This window comes from Benincasa hispida, chromosome 9, assembly GCF_027475165.1.
Source record: "Benincasa hispida cultivar pf3 chromosome 9, pf3_genome.v1.1, whole genome shotgun sequence".
Taxonomy (NCBI): Eukaryota; Viridiplantae; Streptophyta; class Magnoliopsida; order Cucurbitales; family Cucurbitaceae; genus Benincasa; species Benincasa hispida.
The window spans coordinates 68,937,554-68,958,987 of NC_143486.1; the positions used below are offsets into that span (position 1 = coordinate 68,937,554).

The 21,434-nt window shown below is 32.1% G+C and overlaps 3 protein-coding genes across 4 annotated transcripts; 1 reads left to right on the forward strand and 2 right to left on the reverse strand.

Moving 5' to 3' along the window:
* The first annotated feature begins 1,480 nt into the window (after positions 1-1,480).
* Positions 1,481-5,272, forward strand: LOC120086075 (Myosin heavy chain-related protein). The gene is made up of 2 exons (XM_039042508.2): positions 1,481-1,846; positions 2,798-5,272. The coding sequence occupies exons 1-2, from the start codon at positions 1,784-1,786 to the stop codon at positions 5,099-5,101; spliced, it is 2,367 nt and encodes a 788-aa protein (XP_038898436.2). The 5' UTR covers positions 1,481-1,783; the 3' UTR covers positions 5,102-5,272.
* Positions 5,273-6,553: 1,281 nt separating this feature from the next.
* On the reverse strand, positions 6,554-10,194 carry LOC120085949 (Protein kinase superfamily protein). Of its 2 annotated transcripts, none has more exons than XM_039042281.2 (5): positions 9,948-10,194; positions 9,200-9,579; positions 8,768-8,859; positions 8,145-8,618; positions 6,554-7,708 (listed from the first exon to the last, which is right to left on the reverse strand). In XM_039042281.2, exons 2-5 carry the CDS (start codon positions 9,563-9,565, stop codon positions 6,757-6,759), a joined length of 1,884 nt encoding a protein of 627 aa, XP_038898209.1. In that variant the 5' UTR covers positions 9,566-9,579; positions 9,948-10,194; the 3' UTR covers positions 6,554-6,756. The 2 variants fall into 2 exon arrangements, with proteins under 2 accessions (XP_038898209.1, XP_090173950.1); XM_090317824.1 differs by having other exon boundaries at positions 9,851-10,106.
* Positions 10,195-13,814: 3,620 nt separating this feature from the next.
* Positions 13,815-16,859, reverse strand: LOC120086568 (uncharacterized). The gene is made up of 5 exons (XM_039043286.2): positions 16,448-16,859; positions 15,989-16,088; positions 15,551-15,650; positions 15,150-15,238; positions 13,815-14,550 (listed from the first exon to the last, which is right to left on the reverse strand). The coding sequence occupies exons 1-5, from the start codon at positions 16,659-16,661 to the stop codon at positions 14,220-14,222; spliced, it is 834 nt and encodes a 277-aa protein (XP_038899214.2). The 5' UTR covers positions 16,662-16,859; the 3' UTR covers positions 13,815-14,219.
* Positions 16,860-21,434: the final 4,575 nt, after the last annotated feature.

Consider the following 21,434-nt stretch of genomic DNA (forward strand, 5'->3'; position numbering starts at 1 on the left):
AGAGATGATTCAAAAGCCTTTGAGGGGCATTTAGTAAAAGTAGAGGGTATATTTGCTTAAATTAAATACTTGATCTTAATCTACCATTACCATATTATCAATAAATAAAAATGCCTAGGATTATATCCTTCTCTATCATAGAAACTATTTACCAGAATTTTTAATATAAAAAATTTCAAATAATAAATCATATATACCGAATTCTATTTTTTTAACCATAGAGACGAATTTTGTAATGTATAGATTTTCAAAATGTTTGAAATTACATTGATTACATTTAAGCATTTTTAAAAATATATATAGATTAAAAGGGAATGAGATTCAACGTAGACGGACAATTATTATAATTTAATCATCATTTAATGTTGTGTCGAGTTGTAGATGGAAGAAATTGATGCTCACAAGTATTAATTTCACTTTGGTTTTTATGAAGTTTTCTTATATATATATATATATATAAACCACGTCATGATACTTCTATTTTAAAAATAGTTAGTACTATAGTTGTAGTAAATATTAGTATAAATTTTGTGTTGAAATTTAAAATTTTGAACAATAGACGATATTTTAATTTAGGTTAAATTTATTGGTTAAAATATAATTTTAATCTTTTTTTCTTTTATTTCATTCTATTCTAGTTATGTATTTTTTAAAAAAATATGAAAATAGTCAATGTTTTAATTTAGGTTAAACTACCATTTTAGTACTATAGTTTGATATTTTTTCAATTTTAGGCGGCGTACTCTCAATTATCCAATTTTAGTTCATATACTTACAATAAATATTCAATTTAATTCTTGAAATTTTTTTTTTTAAAAAATAAAATTTGGTTAAATAATAATAATATTTTTTATATAAATAAATATAATATGTGAATATATTTTAAAAAATTATAGTAAAAATGCTAAAAAAAATTGACAGCTAAAAGAATATGAACTAAAATTAAAAAAACTTCAAAAGATAAGAATTGAAATGGTATTTTAATCTTTGTTTTATTATTGACTTTTTAAAAAATAATTTTAGTCCTTCTTATATTTTTTTCTACATTTAATAGTGTATTTTCTTATAAAAAAATTCATAATATTATTATTATGAGCTGTTTTTAAATATAGAAAACGGTTAAAAAATGGTTTCAAATATAACCAATTTTCCCATTCTATTATATATATATATTTTGTCTATCATTGATAATAAAGTTTTGTTATATTGAAAAAAAAATTTCCAATAACTTTACAATTTAATACAAGTACTCCATTATTAATTTTAAAAATTAAATTTAAGATTTATGAAAAAGTAGAGAATAAAATGAAATAAAATTCAAAATAGAATAACTGAAAATTTAACTAAATCTTTTAATTTGTGCCACGTGGCTAAACACCAGTGGTCAAGGTATTAGAAGAGAACTCCTCGCTATCAGAGCTCCATTACGTAACAAATCCGTCGTATTATAAAATCCGAAAAACGTCGAAAAATCAGCGCAAGTTAGAGCAAACTAAAATGCGCCATTTACCATTTTTTCTTTCCCTCCTTTCATTTGCTTTTTGTCTCCAATTGCTTTCGTTCATCACTGCCTTTTTTCCTCACCGCTCATTTGTTTCTGTGATTCTCTTCCGCCGCGCTTTTTCTTTGATCTGCCGTGAAAGCCTAGGGCTCAACTTGATCGTCTCGTGACTGGGAAAACTGAAATTCTTCTTCACTTTGATGCATTCATTTCTCAGATTGATTCGGTAATCAACAACAGTTTCGTCTTTGTTTGTGCACGGATGTGCTCCACCGGCGTTCCATGGCGTCTCCGGTGGCTACTCATCTCAACATCTCCACCTCTTCCTCTCTCTGCCGTTCCAAGGTTCTCTTCTTTTCTAATCTTATTGCGCATCGTTTTCTAGTTACAGTTTGTTTCACTGTTTTTTTCAAGTCCGGGAAATTGGATGTTATTTTCGGCTGGAGTTTATTGGCTTGGATTTTTCTCGAGTTTTTCGGATCTGTTGGTTTTTTCGACATTGAGAAGTCAGTAGAGATGTTATTTGGAGAGAGATTAACTTCTTGGACCGATAAAGATTGAAGTATATTATAGAACTCATTTTTTAGTTCTATCTTCTTATCATGTTATTACATTTTGATTTCGGTAGTAGATTGTTGTCGAATGATTTGGATCAATATTAACTTCTTGGACCGATAAAGATTTGTAGTATAATTTAGAACTCATTTTTTACTTATATCTTCACATTTTGATTTCGGTAGTAGATTGTTGTCGAATGATTTGGATCGATATTAACTTCTTGGACCGATAAAGATTTGAAGTATATTTTAGAACTCATTTTTTACTTGTATCTTCACACTTTGATTTCGGCAGTAGATTGTTTCCGAATGACTTGGATCGATATTAACTTCTTGGACCGATAAAGAATTGAAGTATATTTTAGAACTCATTTTAGGTAAATATTTTGTCGTTGTTGTTTTATTACATTTTGGTACTTTATTGCTGTTGAATGATTGATGGGCGCATTTCTCTCCCTCTTACTTTTACAATTTACACTGTTGTAGGGATCGTTTATGTACTTACCAATCCTAGTTTGATTTATTATAGAGCCTAATGTGCTTTCTTTTTTTTTTTTTTGCCTATCGTTCCTCTTCTCTTAGCTGTAGGAATCTTTTTCTTTCATCCTGCTCATATCTCATTTGATCACTTTATATCTCTTGGATTTAATTTGAACTAGATAGTAATGGTTTTCTCTATTATCTCACTGGAATTTTCTGAAAGTATTGTTCACTGTTGCTTTTGGTTTCCTGTGTATAGAGGTTGTCTCTGAGGCTCAGTAGGAATCGAACAAAATTTATTACTAGCACAACTCAGAAGAGGAGATCTCATTCCCTGAAGGTTGTCCAGTCAGTCCTGAATAACTGCAAGTCAAATTTAAATGACAATGGAGCAAGTGAAGAAGCAAAACTGCTTCTTGAGAGATTGTATGCCCAGACACAGAGATTGGAAGAACATGTAAACAAAGATCCTCACTCCCCCCAAGATGTTTGGCTAGGGCTCAGTCTTGAAAATCTCGAGTCTGATCTCCAGGCTGCATTGGCAGTATTGAAAAAGAAGGAAGAAGATCTACAAGATGCAGAAAGAACGATTCTATTAGAACGAAGCCAATTAAATAATGCGAGGGAGAAGTTGGAGAAGCAGGAGGAAGAATTAACTGCTGCTTATCATAAACAGCAAAAATTAGAAGATGAGCTTAAGCAGGCAAATCTAGACTTAGCTTCTCAAGCTAGACAGATTGATGAATTAAAACTTCAAATTAGGGAGAAAGACGGGGGGATTGCTGCAGTTGAATCTGCCCTTACTTTGAAAGAAGACGAGTTGAAGAGAATGAGAGATGATTTGGCTAAGAAGAGTGAGGAAGCTGTTAAAACAGATTTTGAACTTAAATCTAAGTCCCAGCTTCTGACTGAAGCCATCGAAGTAGTGAAAAGACAAGAAGTTGAGCTGCAAATGCTTAAAAAGGCTGTGCTAGAGAAAGAAAAAGAACTGGAACTTTCTGTAAAGCTGCAGAAACTTGAAGAGGAAAGACTGGAAGTTGTAGAGAAAAATTTGGAGAACAGGACCATGGAATGGTTGTTAGCACAGGAAGAATTGAAAAAAATGAGAAAGGAAGGATCTAAGAAAGCAGTAGAGATGTACAAAACAGTGAATGACTTCAACCGAGTTAAGAAGCTTCTTGCCGATGTAAAAAGTGAGTTAGTTTCCTCTCAAAAGTCCCTTGTGTCCTCCAGAAAGAAAATAGAAGAACAAGAAGATATTCTTGGGAGGCAAATGGCAGAACTTGAAGAACAAAAGAAGGGTATCAATGCATATATGTCAAGTTTAAAAGATGCTCAAATTGAAGTAGAGAGTGAAAGAGTGAAGCTTAGAGTTGCAGAGGCTCATAACAAGGAGCTTGAATGCGACTTGTTGATGGAAAAGGAGCTCACTGATGAGTTACAGCAACAACTGAAGAAAGAGAAATCCTATCTCCAGCAGGAAACTGAGGAGAAATCACTTCTACAGAAGGAGCTAGAGCATAAACATATCGAGTTCGAGAAAACTCACACTCTCCTTCAAGATAAAGCGTCGGAGTTGGTCGAAGCCAAGTTAGAAATCCAGCATTTGAAATCCGAACAGGTTTCTCTTCAACTTCTTTTGGAAGAGAAAGACTTGGAGATACTCGATGCACAAAAGAAAATTGAGGAATTAAATCAGGAAATTATTGAGCTACAAACGCTTATGAGTATTAAAGAAGCTCAGCTCAATCAGACAACTGCTATGCTGAAAGAGAAAGATGAATGCGTTCAGATAATGCAAAATGAACTAAACGATACAAAGCTGAAAATTTCCGAAGCCGAAGCAGCAGTAGAACACATTGTGGATCTCACAAATAAATTGGTGATTTCCATCAAAGGCGGCGACGACAATGATGTTTTGAATTTGAACAACGATCTTAGCCTCAATCTACAGCAGCAGTTATTCATGAAACCTACTGATAACATGAAACTACAGAAGAAACAGCTCGAAACGGAGTTAGAGCTCACCAAGGAAAGCTTGAGACAAAAAGAAATGGAAATTCTAGCTGCAGAAAGAGCACTGACCGTTAAAGACGAGGAACTAAAAACGGTTCAGGAAAGATTAGATGCAAAGGAGAAAGAATTCGAGAAGATGAAGGAAGAGATGGATGAAGAAGCTAAAGATACAAGGAAGCTATACACATTGGCACAAGACAATGTTGGAGGAGAGGACAACAACATTGAGGACTTTGCAATTGGAAGGCTTCAAGTTGAAGCTGCTCAGTTAGAGGTAGAAGCAGCTACTAGCGCTCTTCAGAAACTCACAGACATGAGCCGAGAGCTTCTGAATAAAGCTAGCCATAGCCTCGAGGTTGATATCGGTTCAAGAAGCATTCACATTCAGCAGCACAATGACGACGAAGACGATGTCGATGCCGGAACAGGCGGTTGGGTTGATAATAACAACACAAGATTTAATGAAGTGAAGGTGGAAGTTTCCCGTCTTTCATCTCTAACTGAACAGCTCTTGAAGGAAGCTGGTATATTTGTTGATGCGAATTAGTGGAGATTTATTGGGATGAATAAAGGGTAGCTTGTGTAAATATTGGTTGCTTTTGGCATTATTTTTCCTTCCCAAGGCACTTCAAAGTTAACAAATTCGATTTTCTCTCTTATTTACTACGGCGACGAATCCGTAGCAATCAATAGAAAAGGTAAATCCTATATGATAGCACTCCATTTTTTCGATTCGGCAGTTTTTCATTCCGTCAAAAATCGATTTTACGGTATAGACACTTATGACCTCTCCCTCTATGCCCTAATTTGCCGCCACAGTCAAAAGGTCGGATGTTTGAGAGTAATTTTGAAATGGTTAAAATCATTTTTATCACTTCCAAAATTATGTTAAACATATTTTTTTAATCATTCAAAATCAATTTTAATGATACGAAAATTACATTTAAAAGTTTAAAATTAAATACTAATTTTGAGCGATTAAAAATGTGTTTTGGAGTGATTTTGAACTTGGCAAAAATGATTTCAATCATTTCAAAATCATTACTAAATATACATTAAAATTGTTGCATAAAGTCATTTGATTGCTATGCTTGGTACGTTGCTTAGTCAAAATAATCAAAATGGTATACCTTCAAGTTCAATTGCTCTTCACTATATGTTGGCTGACATCTCATGGATTTAAATATGAGTAAACATCAAGATTTTCCTCTTCCATCGGATTTGAACTTATGATCTTTAGTAGGAAGTAGAAATGTCTTAATATTGATTTAAGTTTGTACAGGCAACATATAATTTGCTTGAAAGGTAATTCTAAAGTATTTTAGTCAAATTACAAAGATAGTCTTTTTTTAACTTTTAAGCTTTTTGATATCATGATAGTTCAACAATAATTGATATTATACTCGTTTCTTTAAAGTTGAAGGTTCAAATCTTAATTTTTTTCATATTTGTTGTACTCAAAAAGAAAAGAAAAACTTACGAAGTTATCGCTAGCATGCAAATGTATTGAAATATAAAAGATAACGAAGAGTTCTAATATACCCTTCCCTTTTATGTATTTGAAATGCCAGTGGAGCCTAAATAACAAAACAATTGCCTACCTTTTTCTTTACACTGTCTATGTATCCATATACCTCAAACCACTTTGCAAGCTAACTACTTATATTCCTTAACAACGGCCTGACTTTCAATTCTATGTTTAAAAAAATCCACAAAAATGAAGAAAGCAATTGAGTTGGAGAATGAAGAGAGATACATAAGAAACTTACGAAACCTATTAAACATTTTCAAATCTTAGAAATCAACAAGACACAAAATTTAAGGTTCTAAAAACCATTAAATTGTGGTACTTACTGCTTGCTATTAAAAAAAAAAATCCTAGTTTTAAGATTTGAAATTTAATAACTTGCTATATGCTAGTATACAGTTCCAATGTCCAAGGCCTGAACCATCCACCAAACAGCATAGAAAATCTACAACCACTTTTAAGACATGAGCCTTATATAAACACGACCATATTTATAAAACACATTATTCTTCTATACATACACATTCTTAAGCAAAGCTGGCTTGCTTGTTTGTTTCACAACTGTACAGGAGCATTTACATAGTACTGGGAGTATAAACCAGTCAGTAAAGTTAATCTATACAGATAACTTGGCACAACTTTTTGCTGATGGAACGAACAAACTGGTCGTAGCATCATCGTGCGACCGTGCTAACGCCATCTCCGAAAAGAATGTTTTTCACAGGCGGAGGAATCCAAGCTGGATTGTTGGCGTTCTGTCCTTCGATATGTTGAGATTCACAATACACAAGGTTGCTTTGTCCTTTCTTCACCTTTGATCTCCCCACCTTCTTCCCAAATGCAATTCCCAGCTTCATTGCTGTAAACATCCCAAATGCAATCAGAACTGGTCTAACTGACCAGTGAAAGTCCTCAAGGTGTTGGTACTTTTTCACCATCCCTGGACAAGTGCTAAAGTTGACTGCCTCGACCTCGGCTGGATCAGCCATGTATGAATCACATTCTTCTTTGAAAGAGAGAATTCCAGGGAACTTGACCATGAGACAACCATTGGGTAGGATCCACCAAATCCTCCCTGTGGCCCAAACATTTCCTTTTTTACGAGGCCATTCGAATCGTGGTCTCAGGATGCTGGCTTTTATCCGTACAAATTGGCCAACGCAAAACGATTCTGCCATTTGAAACTGGGAAGAGTTACCATTCCAGAGAGTTTCTACACCAATAAAAGCAACAGCTACATTACCAACACGATCGATTGAATGAAGAATTCCCACTGGAGAGTGTTTCTTTTCTGCTTCCTTCAAACGTATCCAGTCACCAACTGCTAACCCGAAACTCACCCGCTCAAGCGTTGAAGCATACACTCTTACGGGATCATGGATTCCACGAACTCTCACCAAAACAAAAGCATCCTTTTCAGTTTCGCGTTCTAAACCCACTATCTTTCCTTCAGGGATGTTCATATTATCTGACTTGCATGAATTCAATGGCTTTCTAGAACGCACCAAGTCATTCACTTGCAAGTGATCCTTTGAGAGAAACCATTCAGTATGTCCAGTGGCATTTGATTTGTTCAACACTTTTGAACTCCCAATGGCTTGCCAGTCGCTATTAACATGTTGAGAGCTACAAAGCAGAATTAACTCCATCAATTAATTATATATATATATACCAAAAAGAGAGAGAGAGAGAGAGAGAGATGGCATTCCTTATAATTACTTGTATCTTCTCTCTTACATTTAATTTTCTCTTTAAAACAGACTTCTCATGTCCCTTATTGTCTACAAATTCTGTTAATGGTCAAAACTTGAAGTCCAAAGATTTAGTTGGATAGTACAGAAAGAAAGAAACTAGTTACTAATGCTAGCTAAATGCATAAATGAATCAAGTAGGAAATTCAAACGAAACCAAAAGTACAAATTATACACCTCAATCAGAGACCAAGAAAAATAATAGACAGAAAACCATACAACTCTTACAATCAAAAGAAGGAAGCATTTTTTGATTGATAAGGAAATCAATGTCATGGGAAAACAGAGCAGATATGAAGGAGAAGGCATACCTCTGGAACACATTTAGTATGTCTGTCAATAAAGGACGACTCCTTAAGTCATATTCAAAGCAACCAAGAAGAACATTCTCGATTAGAGGAGGAAGTCCACTTGGAATACATGGTTTTTCTTGTTTCCTGACAACAGAATGAAATATTTCATCAACTGATTTCCCACGCCATGGCTGTACACCAGTCAACATCTCAATTATGCAGCAGGCAAACCCCCAAGAATCAGTTTCATACGATACCGGACCTCTAACTTCTGGCTGCCATTGTTCTGGTGCCATATAGTTAGGTGTCCCAAGTCTCTGAATTATATCCATATTTGGTATCGGTACACCGTGTAGTAGAAAAGGAATTCCAACATCTCCCAAAATTGCTTGATCCTTGGTGGTAAGGAGCATGTTTGAAGGTTTCAGGTTAAGAACCAAGATCTCTTTTGAGTGCAATTCTAGAATCCCCTGGGCTAGATTGATTCCATATCTGAAACGAGTAGCATATGTGGAGTATTAGTAGCCCCCACAAAAGTTATTAGTTCAATCAATAGATAGCACTTAGAAGCACTAATCTAAAAGATACAGATAACAACTTCATTGTCAACCTAAACATTCAAACCCATATCAAAATATCACCTCAATACATCAGGGAGAGAAAGCTTTCCATCTTTAAGGCGAGCCATTTTATCAGCAACTGATCCTTCATAGAATTTCATGATGATGCATAACTGAAAGAACACACAAAGGACAGTAACATCTTAGCAACCTGTAAGGTACCTAGTTACGGATATTAGTATGGTGGTATTAGTATGGGGCATAAGGGTAATTAGGTAGGGAGTTAGTGTATCTTGATATAAAATTGTTAGGATACCTCCTAACTAGAATAAGACCTAAAACATATTGAGATATAAAAGATGAAACTACAAGATAATCCAAGTATAAGCCACTTGAGACCTCCCTCTTGAGTATTCTAATCCAAACCCTAGATCACTCAACAATTACCTACCTACACATATATTTCGAACAAAATAGCCCTACAAATGCTGAAGCTACAGATACCAGAATTACCTTCCCACCAATTATAGACACTCCATACAGCCTGCAGACACCCTTTGCACCTTGACACTTATAGAAATGATCCTCAAGTTTATCCAAAACAACCCTCAAATGGTCATCTTTAACAGGATTCAACATCTTGACTGCAACTTCATGATACTCATCATAATCCTTAGTGGACTGATGGTGAGTTGCTAACCAAACATCACCGAATACGCCTCGCCCAATTCGATGCCTAAGCTTCACTTTTGAAGGTTCAATCCTAGGGCTTGGATAGTTTGATGAAGCAACCACTGTCCTAACATGATCAGGATCACCATCAAGAAGCTCATACTCAAAAGAAGGAACCGGTTGAGAAGCAGCTTCTTGTGTAGACATTCTTCAAATCAAATCTGAAACAAGAGGAAAAAATTTCCCCCCCCCCCCCCCCCCACACCCACAGGAAATGCATCACAAATTAAGTAAGAAGAAGAAAAACACAGAACTAAAATAAACATTACACCAAACAACAACAGCTATCAGGAAATTCAAATAAAAACCCAACTGGAACAACAAACAAAGAATGAAACCAAAATCAAAACTAGGCTGATTAATTGGGGAAGAAAAATAATCATATAAACTTGAAATCAAAAGAAGACCCAAATCAAAAGGAAGAAGAAAGACCCTGTTTGTGTGGGTTTCGTGGGAAACAAAAAACAGAGGCAGAAGAGGAAGAAGTTGAAAAGGGCAAAAGGGTTTGGAGGGAAGAGAAAGAACATACCGAAGTGGGAAAAATCGGTGGAAGCTAAGGAAGAAACATGAGAGCGAAAGAGTGAGAGAGAAGAAATAAGGAAGAAAAAGTGTTGATTTTTGTGTAAAAATGGGAAGGAAGAGAGGAAGGGAAGGGGGATTGAGCCGGCAAATCGGCAATGGCATTATTTATTGAAATTACGGATTAGTCCACTTGTTCGCTCTAACTCAACGCCACCACCTTTATTTCTCTTTTTCGAAGTTCTCCCCTTCAAGTTATTATTATTATTTTTTTAATGTTAAATTATTTATTTAAAGAGTTTTATAAAAAAAAATATGGATATTATTTTCAAGGACAATACCACTAAAAATACTTATCCCAGATGGGCTGAGAAATTTTGTTATATTTATGAATATTTTTATTCATTTTTCTATAATTGAGAACAATCCTAAAATTCATGTTTAGATTTTAAGAAAAATTGCAAAACTCACCCCTAAAATATATGATATTTATAATTACATCCTAAAGCTTTTAATTGTAAAAATCAGGACCTCAAACTTCGTTAAAATTGAACCCTTAAATTTACAATAGTTGTAGAAATTAAACTCCCGTATGATAAAAATTGATCCCTCAAACTTATACAATTATTACAATTTCTGCCATTATGTAAGTTTGAGAGCTCAATCTTAATACTTGTATAAGTTTAAGTCTTAATTTTGTCAACTGAAAGTCTGAGAATATCATTGCAACTACCACCATAATTTATGAGTGGTTTTGGCAAATTTTCCTAAAATTTAATTTGAACCACAAAACTTGTGGTTGTTAACACAATCGTATACTAATTAAATTATGCTTAATTTGGCCTGCTATTGAATTTTTGAGTAGGAGTGCAACAAAAAATTGAGTAACTGAAAGATCAAGCTTACCAAATGTTTTATTGGTTTTGTTTGATTTTTTAGTATAAAATTCCCATTAGGAGAAAATAAAACATTATTAATTTAAATTGTTTTTTATTCAAAAATAAAGTCTAATCCTAGATTCTTTTGTTATTTTAATTAGAAAAACAAAAAAAAAGGGGAAAACAAAACAAAACAAAACAAAATGTCTAATATCAATCTAAAAAAGAAATATGCTCAATTTCAATTTAAAAAGAGCAAAAAGACCCACTTCAGAACAAAAACGTAAATAAAAATGAAAATTTTGAAGGAAAAAAAAAAGAGCACAAATTAATCAAACCAATCATAAATTTTCCAAACATACCATCGTCATTAAATAGTAGATATGATATTTTATTTCAATAGTATAAGACAATGGCAAGTTAGATTAATTAAAAAATATGGAAGGTGATGATTCAAATCAATAGATGATGTCAAAAGGAGTATAACTCAATTGTCATATAAATATGTTAGCGACTATCAAATTTGTGATTCTAATTTTCTTGTTGTAGTAAAAAATGATAGATAATTTTGTTTGAAAAATCAAAATTTAACTAAAAGTCTTTTGTGAATTCTCAAGGATTATCTTATTCAATGTTTGTTCAATTACTCTTTTACCTGTAAATACGATGTAGCCATTGGGTTCGACAATAATGATATCCCTCAACATACCAAAACTAGTTGGCATCCCACCAGTAGCACGAGATGTAAGGATTGCTACATAGAATAATTTTTTTATTTGAGGACAGTAAAGACTAAATCAAATGAGAAGGGAATAATATGTTATATATTTCATGGTGGATGTTCGAATTATTGGGTTGAGCTGGATTTGAACCAGCGTAGACATATTGTCAATGAATTTACAGTCTATCCCATTAATCACTTGAGTTCAGGGTTCTATTTTATCATCCATTCAATCATCGAGTTTATTCAATACGTAATGTTAGGTAATTAATATTAATTTAGAGTGTGCACCATATTCATTAATTTTTTTTTTCATTATTGATATATTCAAGGTATGTAGATGATTTTTTTTTTCATTTACTTTTTGTTACTCATCCTTAAATACAACTACCAATAACTTAATACATTAAATTATTATTATTATTATTATTATTTCCTTTCGTAAAGGATTCTTATCATTATTATTTTTTATTAACGAAAAAAACATTTGGTAAGCTTTTTTTTTTAAAAAAAATAATAATAATGACAATAATGATACTTATAAAAAACACAACTAAATAGAAGTTTTAGTCTGACAAATCACATGGTATCACCCCTAATACGCCCATTTATAAGGTTAAGGCAATAAAGTAACTTTCAAAACTAAAAAAAAAAAAAAAAAAAAAAAAGGAAAAAAGAGAAGAGTATAACCGGTCGTTTCAGTTGTATCTAATACCATCCATGAATTTTAAAAAATGTCTAATAAATCTTTAAGCTTTCAATCCAATAATTTCTTGTCATAATAAAAATTTTCAAAAATGAACCAAAGTATAAAATTGACTTTTATATCTGATAAAATCTTAGACTTTCAATTTTAAAAAGTTTAGGACAGAATGCACTTTTTGTAAAATGATTCTAAATGGTCTATGACTTAACTTTATTCCAAGAGAGTACTGACTAGAACATTATCTCCTAACACGGATTGGCTGACATGTTAATTTTTTGAATTACATGGCAATTAAGTTTGATAAACAATTTTAAAATTAAACATTGAGTAAAACGCAAAACTTAGTACACAGAAAATTGAAAACTCAAAGATCTAGACTCGATTTGGTAATCATTTTTATTTTTTGTTTTTGGTTTTTGAAAATAAAATATATTTACTTCCAATTTCTTATAATGATTTGCACCTTTCTTAAGTATAATGATTGAATTTTTAACTAAATTTTAAAAAACAAAAACAAGTTTTTAAAAGCTACTTTTTTAATTTTAAAAATTTGCTTGGTTGTTTAAACCATTAGTAAAAAAAATAAATAACAAAGAAAGAAATTTGAAAGTATAAGTAGTGTCTATAGGCTTAATTTTATAAAACAAAAATAAAACAAATGAGATGGTTACCAAATGGGGCCTAATGAGTACAATTGAAATTGAAAATTTATAGACCTATTGAACACAATGGAAAGTTTGAAGACTTATTAGAGACTTTTTCTTCTTCTTCTTCTTTTTATACAAGATGAAATTACATCCATTCATTAAACAAATTTTAAAATTTGAAGATCAAAGAAAACAACGATCAAACTATATTTGTAATTTAACATTTGTATACAACACCCGTAAACAAAGTTGGATTTATCTCTCAAAATTACAACAACTAATTTAGACCATATTTATGAGTGATTTTGAAATGGATAAAGTCACCTTTGCCATATTCAAAATCACTTGATATATATCTTTAAGTATTTAAAATCAATTTAACGATTTGTTTTATACTTCTAAACACAATTTTCACAAATTAAATTTTAAATATTAAAAGTATATTTCGAAATTATTTTAAATATGATAGGAGTGATTTTAACCATTTCAAAATTACTTGTAAACATGCTATTACTTTTTATACCCAAATTTGAATACAAAACAAAAATCGCACAAAGATGTAAGACGACGTTTTTAGTAAGAAATTGTGGAGTGCAATATTGTACATACTAAGTTTTGATAAGTACAAGCAAGCAATTTCTTATTTTGAGAGTCCCTAAAATTTTGTTATCTGTCCCTCAAATAACATCATATAATATAATATTTTTTTCCTGCCAATTTTATGATTGGCCCTCTTAAATTTATGACGTGCATAGAAAAGAAGAGGCATTACTTGGAATTTTTGTAGCCATCAAAACTTGTAAAAGACTAAGAATTAAGGACCCACCGCAGAATGTATAACAAAGCAAAACAGCTACTTGCAATTTACCAAGTTTTTAGAAAATTATGAACAAAAAGATGGTAAATGAAAGCGAAGGACTGAAAATGACAACTAGAAAGACAAAACTATTTAGAGTTATGTCCGTAAGGTACAAGTTGGTTTCTCTATAGGTACAAGATTTTTTTTAGTAGAACAACTGCAGGGTGGATGATTGAACTTCTGACCTCTAGAGACGAAAGTCATACCAATACTACTGAGTCAAGCTTACTTTGATAGGTACAGATATTTTGGTAGGATGCTTATTCTATATCAATGGACAATTTCGTAATTACCTACCATTATTGTCATTAACCACAAAAACAATAATCACCAACTGACTAGCATTATGAATTCTGGTATCTCTATAACACCTTATTATCAAGGGGACTATGAAGGAAGATGAACCCATCAGAGCTTTGACTAACTCAATCTAATTGAATCGTGTGTGTATATTAATAATTTCTAATCTACTTAGACTCCTATGATGGATCTCTTCTTTTTATTCACTTTCTCATAATGTCGTTTCTCACGGCATAATTGTATTAAATTCTTAAAACCACGCACCAGGCTAGGCCGAGTTCCCGATGGACGAACCAGGCTATTGATGCGCGTCTTTCCTGCGGATGCCAGCTTGGTGTGAGAGAACCATCCTCCCAAAAAAACTACCATCTTTGGCTCATGGTTCATGAAGAGCTCATTATTGCCATGGTGTTGAAACCTTCCACTCTCTATATCGTTGTAGTTATATCTTTCCATATCTTCCTGATCATTTTGCTCGTAGTTTTTTGACCGAGATGATATCCTGAGAATTTAGAACTCTTAGTAAGTAGAACAGATTGGCAATTGGAAACAATGGATCAATGAAGAGCCATGGTAAAAGTACGGTCCCGTTTGGTAACCATTTGATTTTTAGTTTTTAGTTTGTAAAAATTAAGCATGCAAGCACCTTTTACACCTTTAGATTTCTTACATTGTTGTCTACTTTATACTCACATTTTTTTTAAAATCAAGCCAAAATTTGAAAACTATAAAAAGTAGTTTTTAAAAATATTGTTATTGTTTATAGAATATGGCTAAGAATTTTACTCATGTGCTTAAGAAAGATGCAAAAAAATTCTAAGAAAAAAGGACGAAATAGGCCTAATTTTTAAAAACCAAAAACAAAAATGAAATAGATACCAAATGGGCCTACATTGTTTAGATTAATAAATAATTAAAGGAACGGATATCTTGTATGCACCCAAAGTTTCTAACAGCATATTCTATCACTTGTCAAGATGGATGTTTTTTTTGTTGTCTCAAGCTTTTGAAAGTCCTTTTAATGCCCAAGTCCCCGATTTTTTTTGTGTTAATAATGATTTTCCCCATCAAGGATCACTATTTAAGAGGTAAGAGTCTCACCTACTGAGCAGTTTTGAGGAAACCACGCATTTCTTTGATTGTTTTCTTATAGCATTGTAGCCAGTTGTGACATGCCGGACAAATTGAAGCTGAACATGTTAAAACAAGGAAGTCCAATTAACGTAAGCATTAAATTGTGTAATTCTATACTCTTCCTTTTCATATTTCATTAACATCCTAGAAGCACATTCCTGACAGTAGCTAGATTCACAAATAGTGCATCAATAATCAAGTATAAGCAATGAAACACTAACTCATTTAAAGAAACTTGAATTGTTGTTCAACTAAACAATGCTCTGATTTATGTCATGATGGTAAACGTATTGATCCGACATCACGGGAAATTGAAATCATCAACACAAAGGACTACATAAACTACAGCTATAGAACTAACTACATACCTGATCACCATCCTTGATGCCAAAATTTGCGATGTAGTCTGCGTCATCAACTAACTTTTGACCAGCATAGCATAAGCAGAAATGCCACCACACATGGAGCCTCCATGAATCAAACAAGAACAGAAAACATTTAAATTGAGAAGTACCCTTCTATAAACTTTTGTGTCATAGTTGAAAGATATCCAGATCAAAATTTTCTCAAGTTAAGAATAAGGCAGATAAAGTCTTGGGAAGTTAATAATTTAGAGCTGATAAGTAGTTTTATTAAGCATCTCCTTCAAACTTCCAACAACATGTCATCAATATATCGTCCTTAGTTTTGGCCCGGCATTGATAAATAAACACATGAAATAACTGGAATTTCATAATAGGATCTGACAGAAGATAATGGTAATCTCATTCTTACAATCAAATGGTGAAATAATGAAATAAACCAACCATGAAATCTTTCCCGGTCCATTCTGTGGCATGTGGCTGAAGACCGACTCTACTGCGCCCTTTAATTCAGCAACAGTAGCAGATCTCTTAACTTGAATATCTGCGTCAAACATCTCAATTCATTGAAGTCCTCCTATATTAAAATGGTTGCAACAAACACATTCTTATTCTTCAAATTTAGGACATCAGTTTTTTCACTTTGGTGGTTAAATAATAGCATTGAATATCTCTGCCCTTATTCAGGAAAACAACGGAAAAGAACATAGAAATCATCAACATCTCTGCCCTTAATCAGACATAAAACAAACTCACAAGCAGATAATAATCTCCATTCTCCAGCATCAGCACAAATTACCCCAAATCGAATAAACAAAAGCATCAAACAGAAAACATTCCACAGCCACAGAAACAGAAATTACCGAAACAAGAACATTCCACAGCCACAGAAACAGAAATTACCGAAACAAGAGCCATCCAATTTAAGGACAGAGAGCATGAGAGGCTGATGTGGAAGCTGGCGATATAGAACATTCTTCCTGGAGAGCCCAACGATCATCAAAGGAGACGAAAGAAGCGAGAATGATCTACGATGCTTCTCGACCGTCGTTGGCGGCGGCGGCGGTGGCGGAGGAAACTCCACAACGTCAAGTGTGCAAACACCGTCGATAGCCATGGAAATGGAAGACGATGAGAGGATCGGAAAAGGGATGAAATGGGGTGGCTTAATATGAGGGAAGGGCAGAGAAAAAAGGGAAAGAGATGCTTAGGAAAGAAGAACACGGCATGGTGAAAATGGAGAGAGAGTTGAAGGAGGAGAGTTTTAGGGCTTGGCTTTTCTTGAAGAAAGAGTGGCATTCGGAGCTTGTGTCGGAGGCAATTCCTGAGAACTGAACAAATTTTTAAGCTCTAATTTCAATTTTTTTTTTCCTTTCCTTTTCTTTTTCTTTTTCTTTTCTTTTCTTTTCTTTTCGCTTTTTTAGTACGGTCATGGAGACGATGGTAGTTACGACTGGGTTACGTGGCGCTAACGGTTTCTCAAGCGCCTTCAACTGCCTTTCCTTCTAAAACGATGTCGTTTTCTCTCATTTCGATTTCAAGGCAGAAATGTGGGGAATTTTTTTTTAGAGAAAAATTATTTTAAATGATAAAATTTATGAAAATATTCACAATTAATAGCAAATTATCATAGTCTATTTGCGAAATATTGTCACTCATTTTTCTATATTTAAAAATAACCAAACTTTTATCATATTACTTCGTTTAGGTTTGTTATAAAAGAATTATTTATGAATAGTGGGAGACCAAGAAATAAATAGAGTTGTTTTCAAATAAAGAAAAATTAGTGAACTTATTTATAGGTTTATTATTTATCCATGATAGACTACAAGAGACCGCGATAGACATCTATCAGTGTCAATGATAGATTTTTATTGTAGTCTATCATTGATAGATAGTGAGATTTTGTTATAATAAAAATGTTTTCAATAGTTTTACCATTTAAAATAATTATCCAAATACAAATATCCAAGGAAAAAATAATTTATACAATGAGTTCACGAGTTTTTTCAATCTTTATATTGTATTAACTAATTTTTTTTTTCTTAGTATAATAAGGTAGAGACTTTGAATCACATATCTCTTAATCACTAACCCATATTATATGTAAGTTAAGCTATGCTTGTTTTTGGCAACTAATAATTCATACACACACATAATACTAAAAAAAAAAAAAAAGACAGAGACGGAAATGGAAAATATGATCCATGTCCTTGTCCCGTTGAACCAACGAAAAGAAAATCATCCATGCTCTCTCCCATTCTTGTCTCCTTTGGAGTAGACTACCTCAAGAAAAATTGGCATCTCTAAATGAAAGTCAATTAAAAGGTTTTATCAAAGAAAAATCTAGCCATATTATAAATATTTAAACCTAGGTGTAACATTGATGCCTATGATTAGTGTCCTAAAAGACTATAATTCTTCCATCACCACAATGTATCATTCTACATGAAATCTAAGTGCCTTATGAATACACATCCTAGTGTCTACTTCATTCAAGCTACTACCTGCCAATTACCTATAAATAGTAGCATTTGATGGGTCTTGAAATTGCATGTTGGTGAGAAAAGTAAAGAAAGAATTGGAGAATGAGAATTTTAGATTTTCATAATTTCCATAACTTTTCTATTTTCTATAATTTTCTTTATTTCATTTCTTTATTCTAAATTTTAGTTTTATAGTTAATTTTATTTTATTTGTTTATATTTTATTATTATACTATATTTTTTCACATTCGTATTTCCATTGTGCTTCTAAATTTTACAACACATTATCAGCACGAGTTTCTATCATTTTTCTCACTAAAGGTAGGCCTTAAAGGTATGTTGTTTTCCCTATCTTCATTATAATTAATAAATTAAATGTTTGTTTTGCATGTTTGGTATATATTAAATTTCTAATATAAATACAATATTTTATGATACTGTTACTATGACAAATCTTAAAAAAATCATAATCTGTAGCATTTGATATTAATGGTAATAATCATTTGTCATGAGTGCTTGATGCCGAAATACACTTGGATGCAATACAGATATGATCATGGAAAGCAATTATTCTTCCTAAAGCTTTTTATGAATGGATTTTAAGGCTCCAAGACTTTAAATCAATATGTTAGATAAGATATTTTTCTATATTTCGTATCTCATATATGCTCATGCAGCAGTGATATCAAGAGAAATATTTTTTTTAAAAAAATTAAACTTATCTAATGTCTTTTCGTGACCGAACGAAATAACGAGTTATTAATTAAAAAATCATGAATCTTAACCAACTAGAGTAACAACATTCCTTAAAGTAAATATTATGAATTTTAATAATCGTGGATGAAAAATCATGAATCCCGACCAACTGGAGCAACACCATTCCCTGAATCGAATGTTGTGAATTTAGCTAAGACTAAACTTTTAATATTCTAAGTCGTTTCTCTTATTGTAATTAATTTGTTTAATGAAGAAGCATGGGGAGTTTATAGTGCAACTACCCACACAATACTTACAAGTAGAAAATATTATTCCAAACTACAATATTGGTTCTGCAAACCTAATTGAAAGATTTGGAAAAACAATATTATTTTGCCTAAAGGAACAAAATTTACAATTGACAATGCATTGTTCTTTAGCCAATCAAAGAGAAATCTATTAAGTTAATTTAAAGATATACATTGCAATGGTTATCATATTGAGACTAAGTAGAAAGAATGAGATGGGGTATTTTATATCATATCTATTATCTCATGTGAAAAACATATACCGGAAAAGTTGTTTGCTTTATCTTCTAGATTATATTATATTCATATACGAATAATTGAAACATATGCAATAATGAATGTGAAATTCATAAATCCAGATATATTTATAATTTAGCATGACTGATCGGGTCATCTGGGGTCTATAATGATGAGAAGAATTATTGAGAATTTCACATGAACATCTATCGAAGATCTAGAAGATTTTTTTATCTAATGAATATTTTGTGATGCTTGATCTCAAGAAAAATTAATAATTAGACCATCACCAGCTAAGGTGGGAATTGAATTACCTACATTTCTTTTTTAACAAATTCATTGTAATATATGTGGATCTATTAACTTAGCAAGTGGACCATTTAGATATTTTATGATATTAATAAAAGCATTTAGTAGATGGTCATATGTGTGCTTATTATCAAGTCGAAATTTTGTATCTGCAAGATTACTTGTTCAAATACTTAAGTTAAAAACACAATTTTCTGATTATAAAATTAAGACCATTCGTCTTGATAATAGTGGTGAATTTACATCCTAACTTTTAATAATTATTGTATGTCAATTGTGATAAGTGTTGAACATCATGTAGCTCATGATGTTCAAACACAAAATGACTTAGCATAATCATTTATAAAATATTTGCAATTAATTGCTAGGTCATTGCTTATAATGAGAGCTAAGCTTCCTACATCTGTATGGGGGTCATGCTATTTTGTATATTGTATCACTTATACGTATTAGGTCAATAGCTTATTATAAGTACTCGCCATTACAATTAGCTTATGGTCATGAGTCAAATTTTTTTTCAATATGAGAATTCTTGGATGTGCAGTATATGTTTCAATTGCTCCACCACAACGTACTAAGATAAGTCCTCAAAGCAGGTTAGGAATATAGGTTGGATATGATTCCCCATCAATTATCAAATATCTCAAATCCTTGACGGGTGATGTATTTACTGTACGATTTTTTTTTATTACCATTTTATGAGACAAATTTTCCAACATTAGGAGGATGAATTAAGAAGCTGGAAAAAGAAATTACATAGAATACATCATTATTGTCTCATTTAGATCCCTGTACAGATTTGTGAATTTGAAGTTTAGAAAATATTTTATTTGCAAAATATAGCAAATCAATTACCGGTTGCATTATAAATGAAAAGATTGTAACTAAGTCATACATACCAGCTGCAAATGTTCCATAAAAAAATTAATATCCCAGTGCAACAATTTGTCATTAATGAATCTAGAACACGCAAAAAGCGTGGGTTCCAAAGATAAAAATTCTCGAGAAAGAAAGATAGTTAATAGTAAAAAAGATTTGGTTGAGGATATAAATACCCATGAAGAAATCCTTAACAGGACTAATGAGGAAGGTGCAATACCTAATATAATAATGAGATTTCAAAAACTATGTCATGACAAGAAAAAGATGAAATCTAATTAACATAGTTATTGACAACATTTTTGCGTATAATGTTATTTTTATATTATATCTTAAATGAGGATCTTGAATCAAGATTTGATGAAGATGTCGACATACAAAATATTGGCCTCCGTGGAAAGAAGGAATCGAAGCATAATTAAATTCACTTTCAAAACGTCAATTTTTTGGACTAGTAGTCCAAACACCAGAAAAAGTCAAACTTGTGGGATATAAATGAGTATTTGTGAGAAAAAGAAATGGAAATAACGAGGTTGTAAGATAGAAAGTAAGACTAGTTGCACAAGGTTTTTCACAAAGACGTGATATCAATCATGAGGAGACATATTCTCTGGTAGTAGATGCAATTATATTAAGATTTTTAATTAGCCTGATTATGTATGAAAATCTGGACATGCATCTTATGGATGCAATCACAACATATTTATATGGATCACTTGATAATGACATTTATATGAGAATCCCAAAAGGATTTAAGATACCTGAAACATATAAATTAAATTCTCAGGAATTTTATTCAATAAAGTTACAGAGATCATTATATGGATTAAAACAATCAGGACGAATGTGGTACAATCAACTGGGTGGATATTTGTTGAAAGAAAGATATCAAAATAATTCAATATGTCCATGTGTTTTTATAACAAGATCATAGTCAGGATTTGCTATTATAACTATGTATATTGATGATTTAAA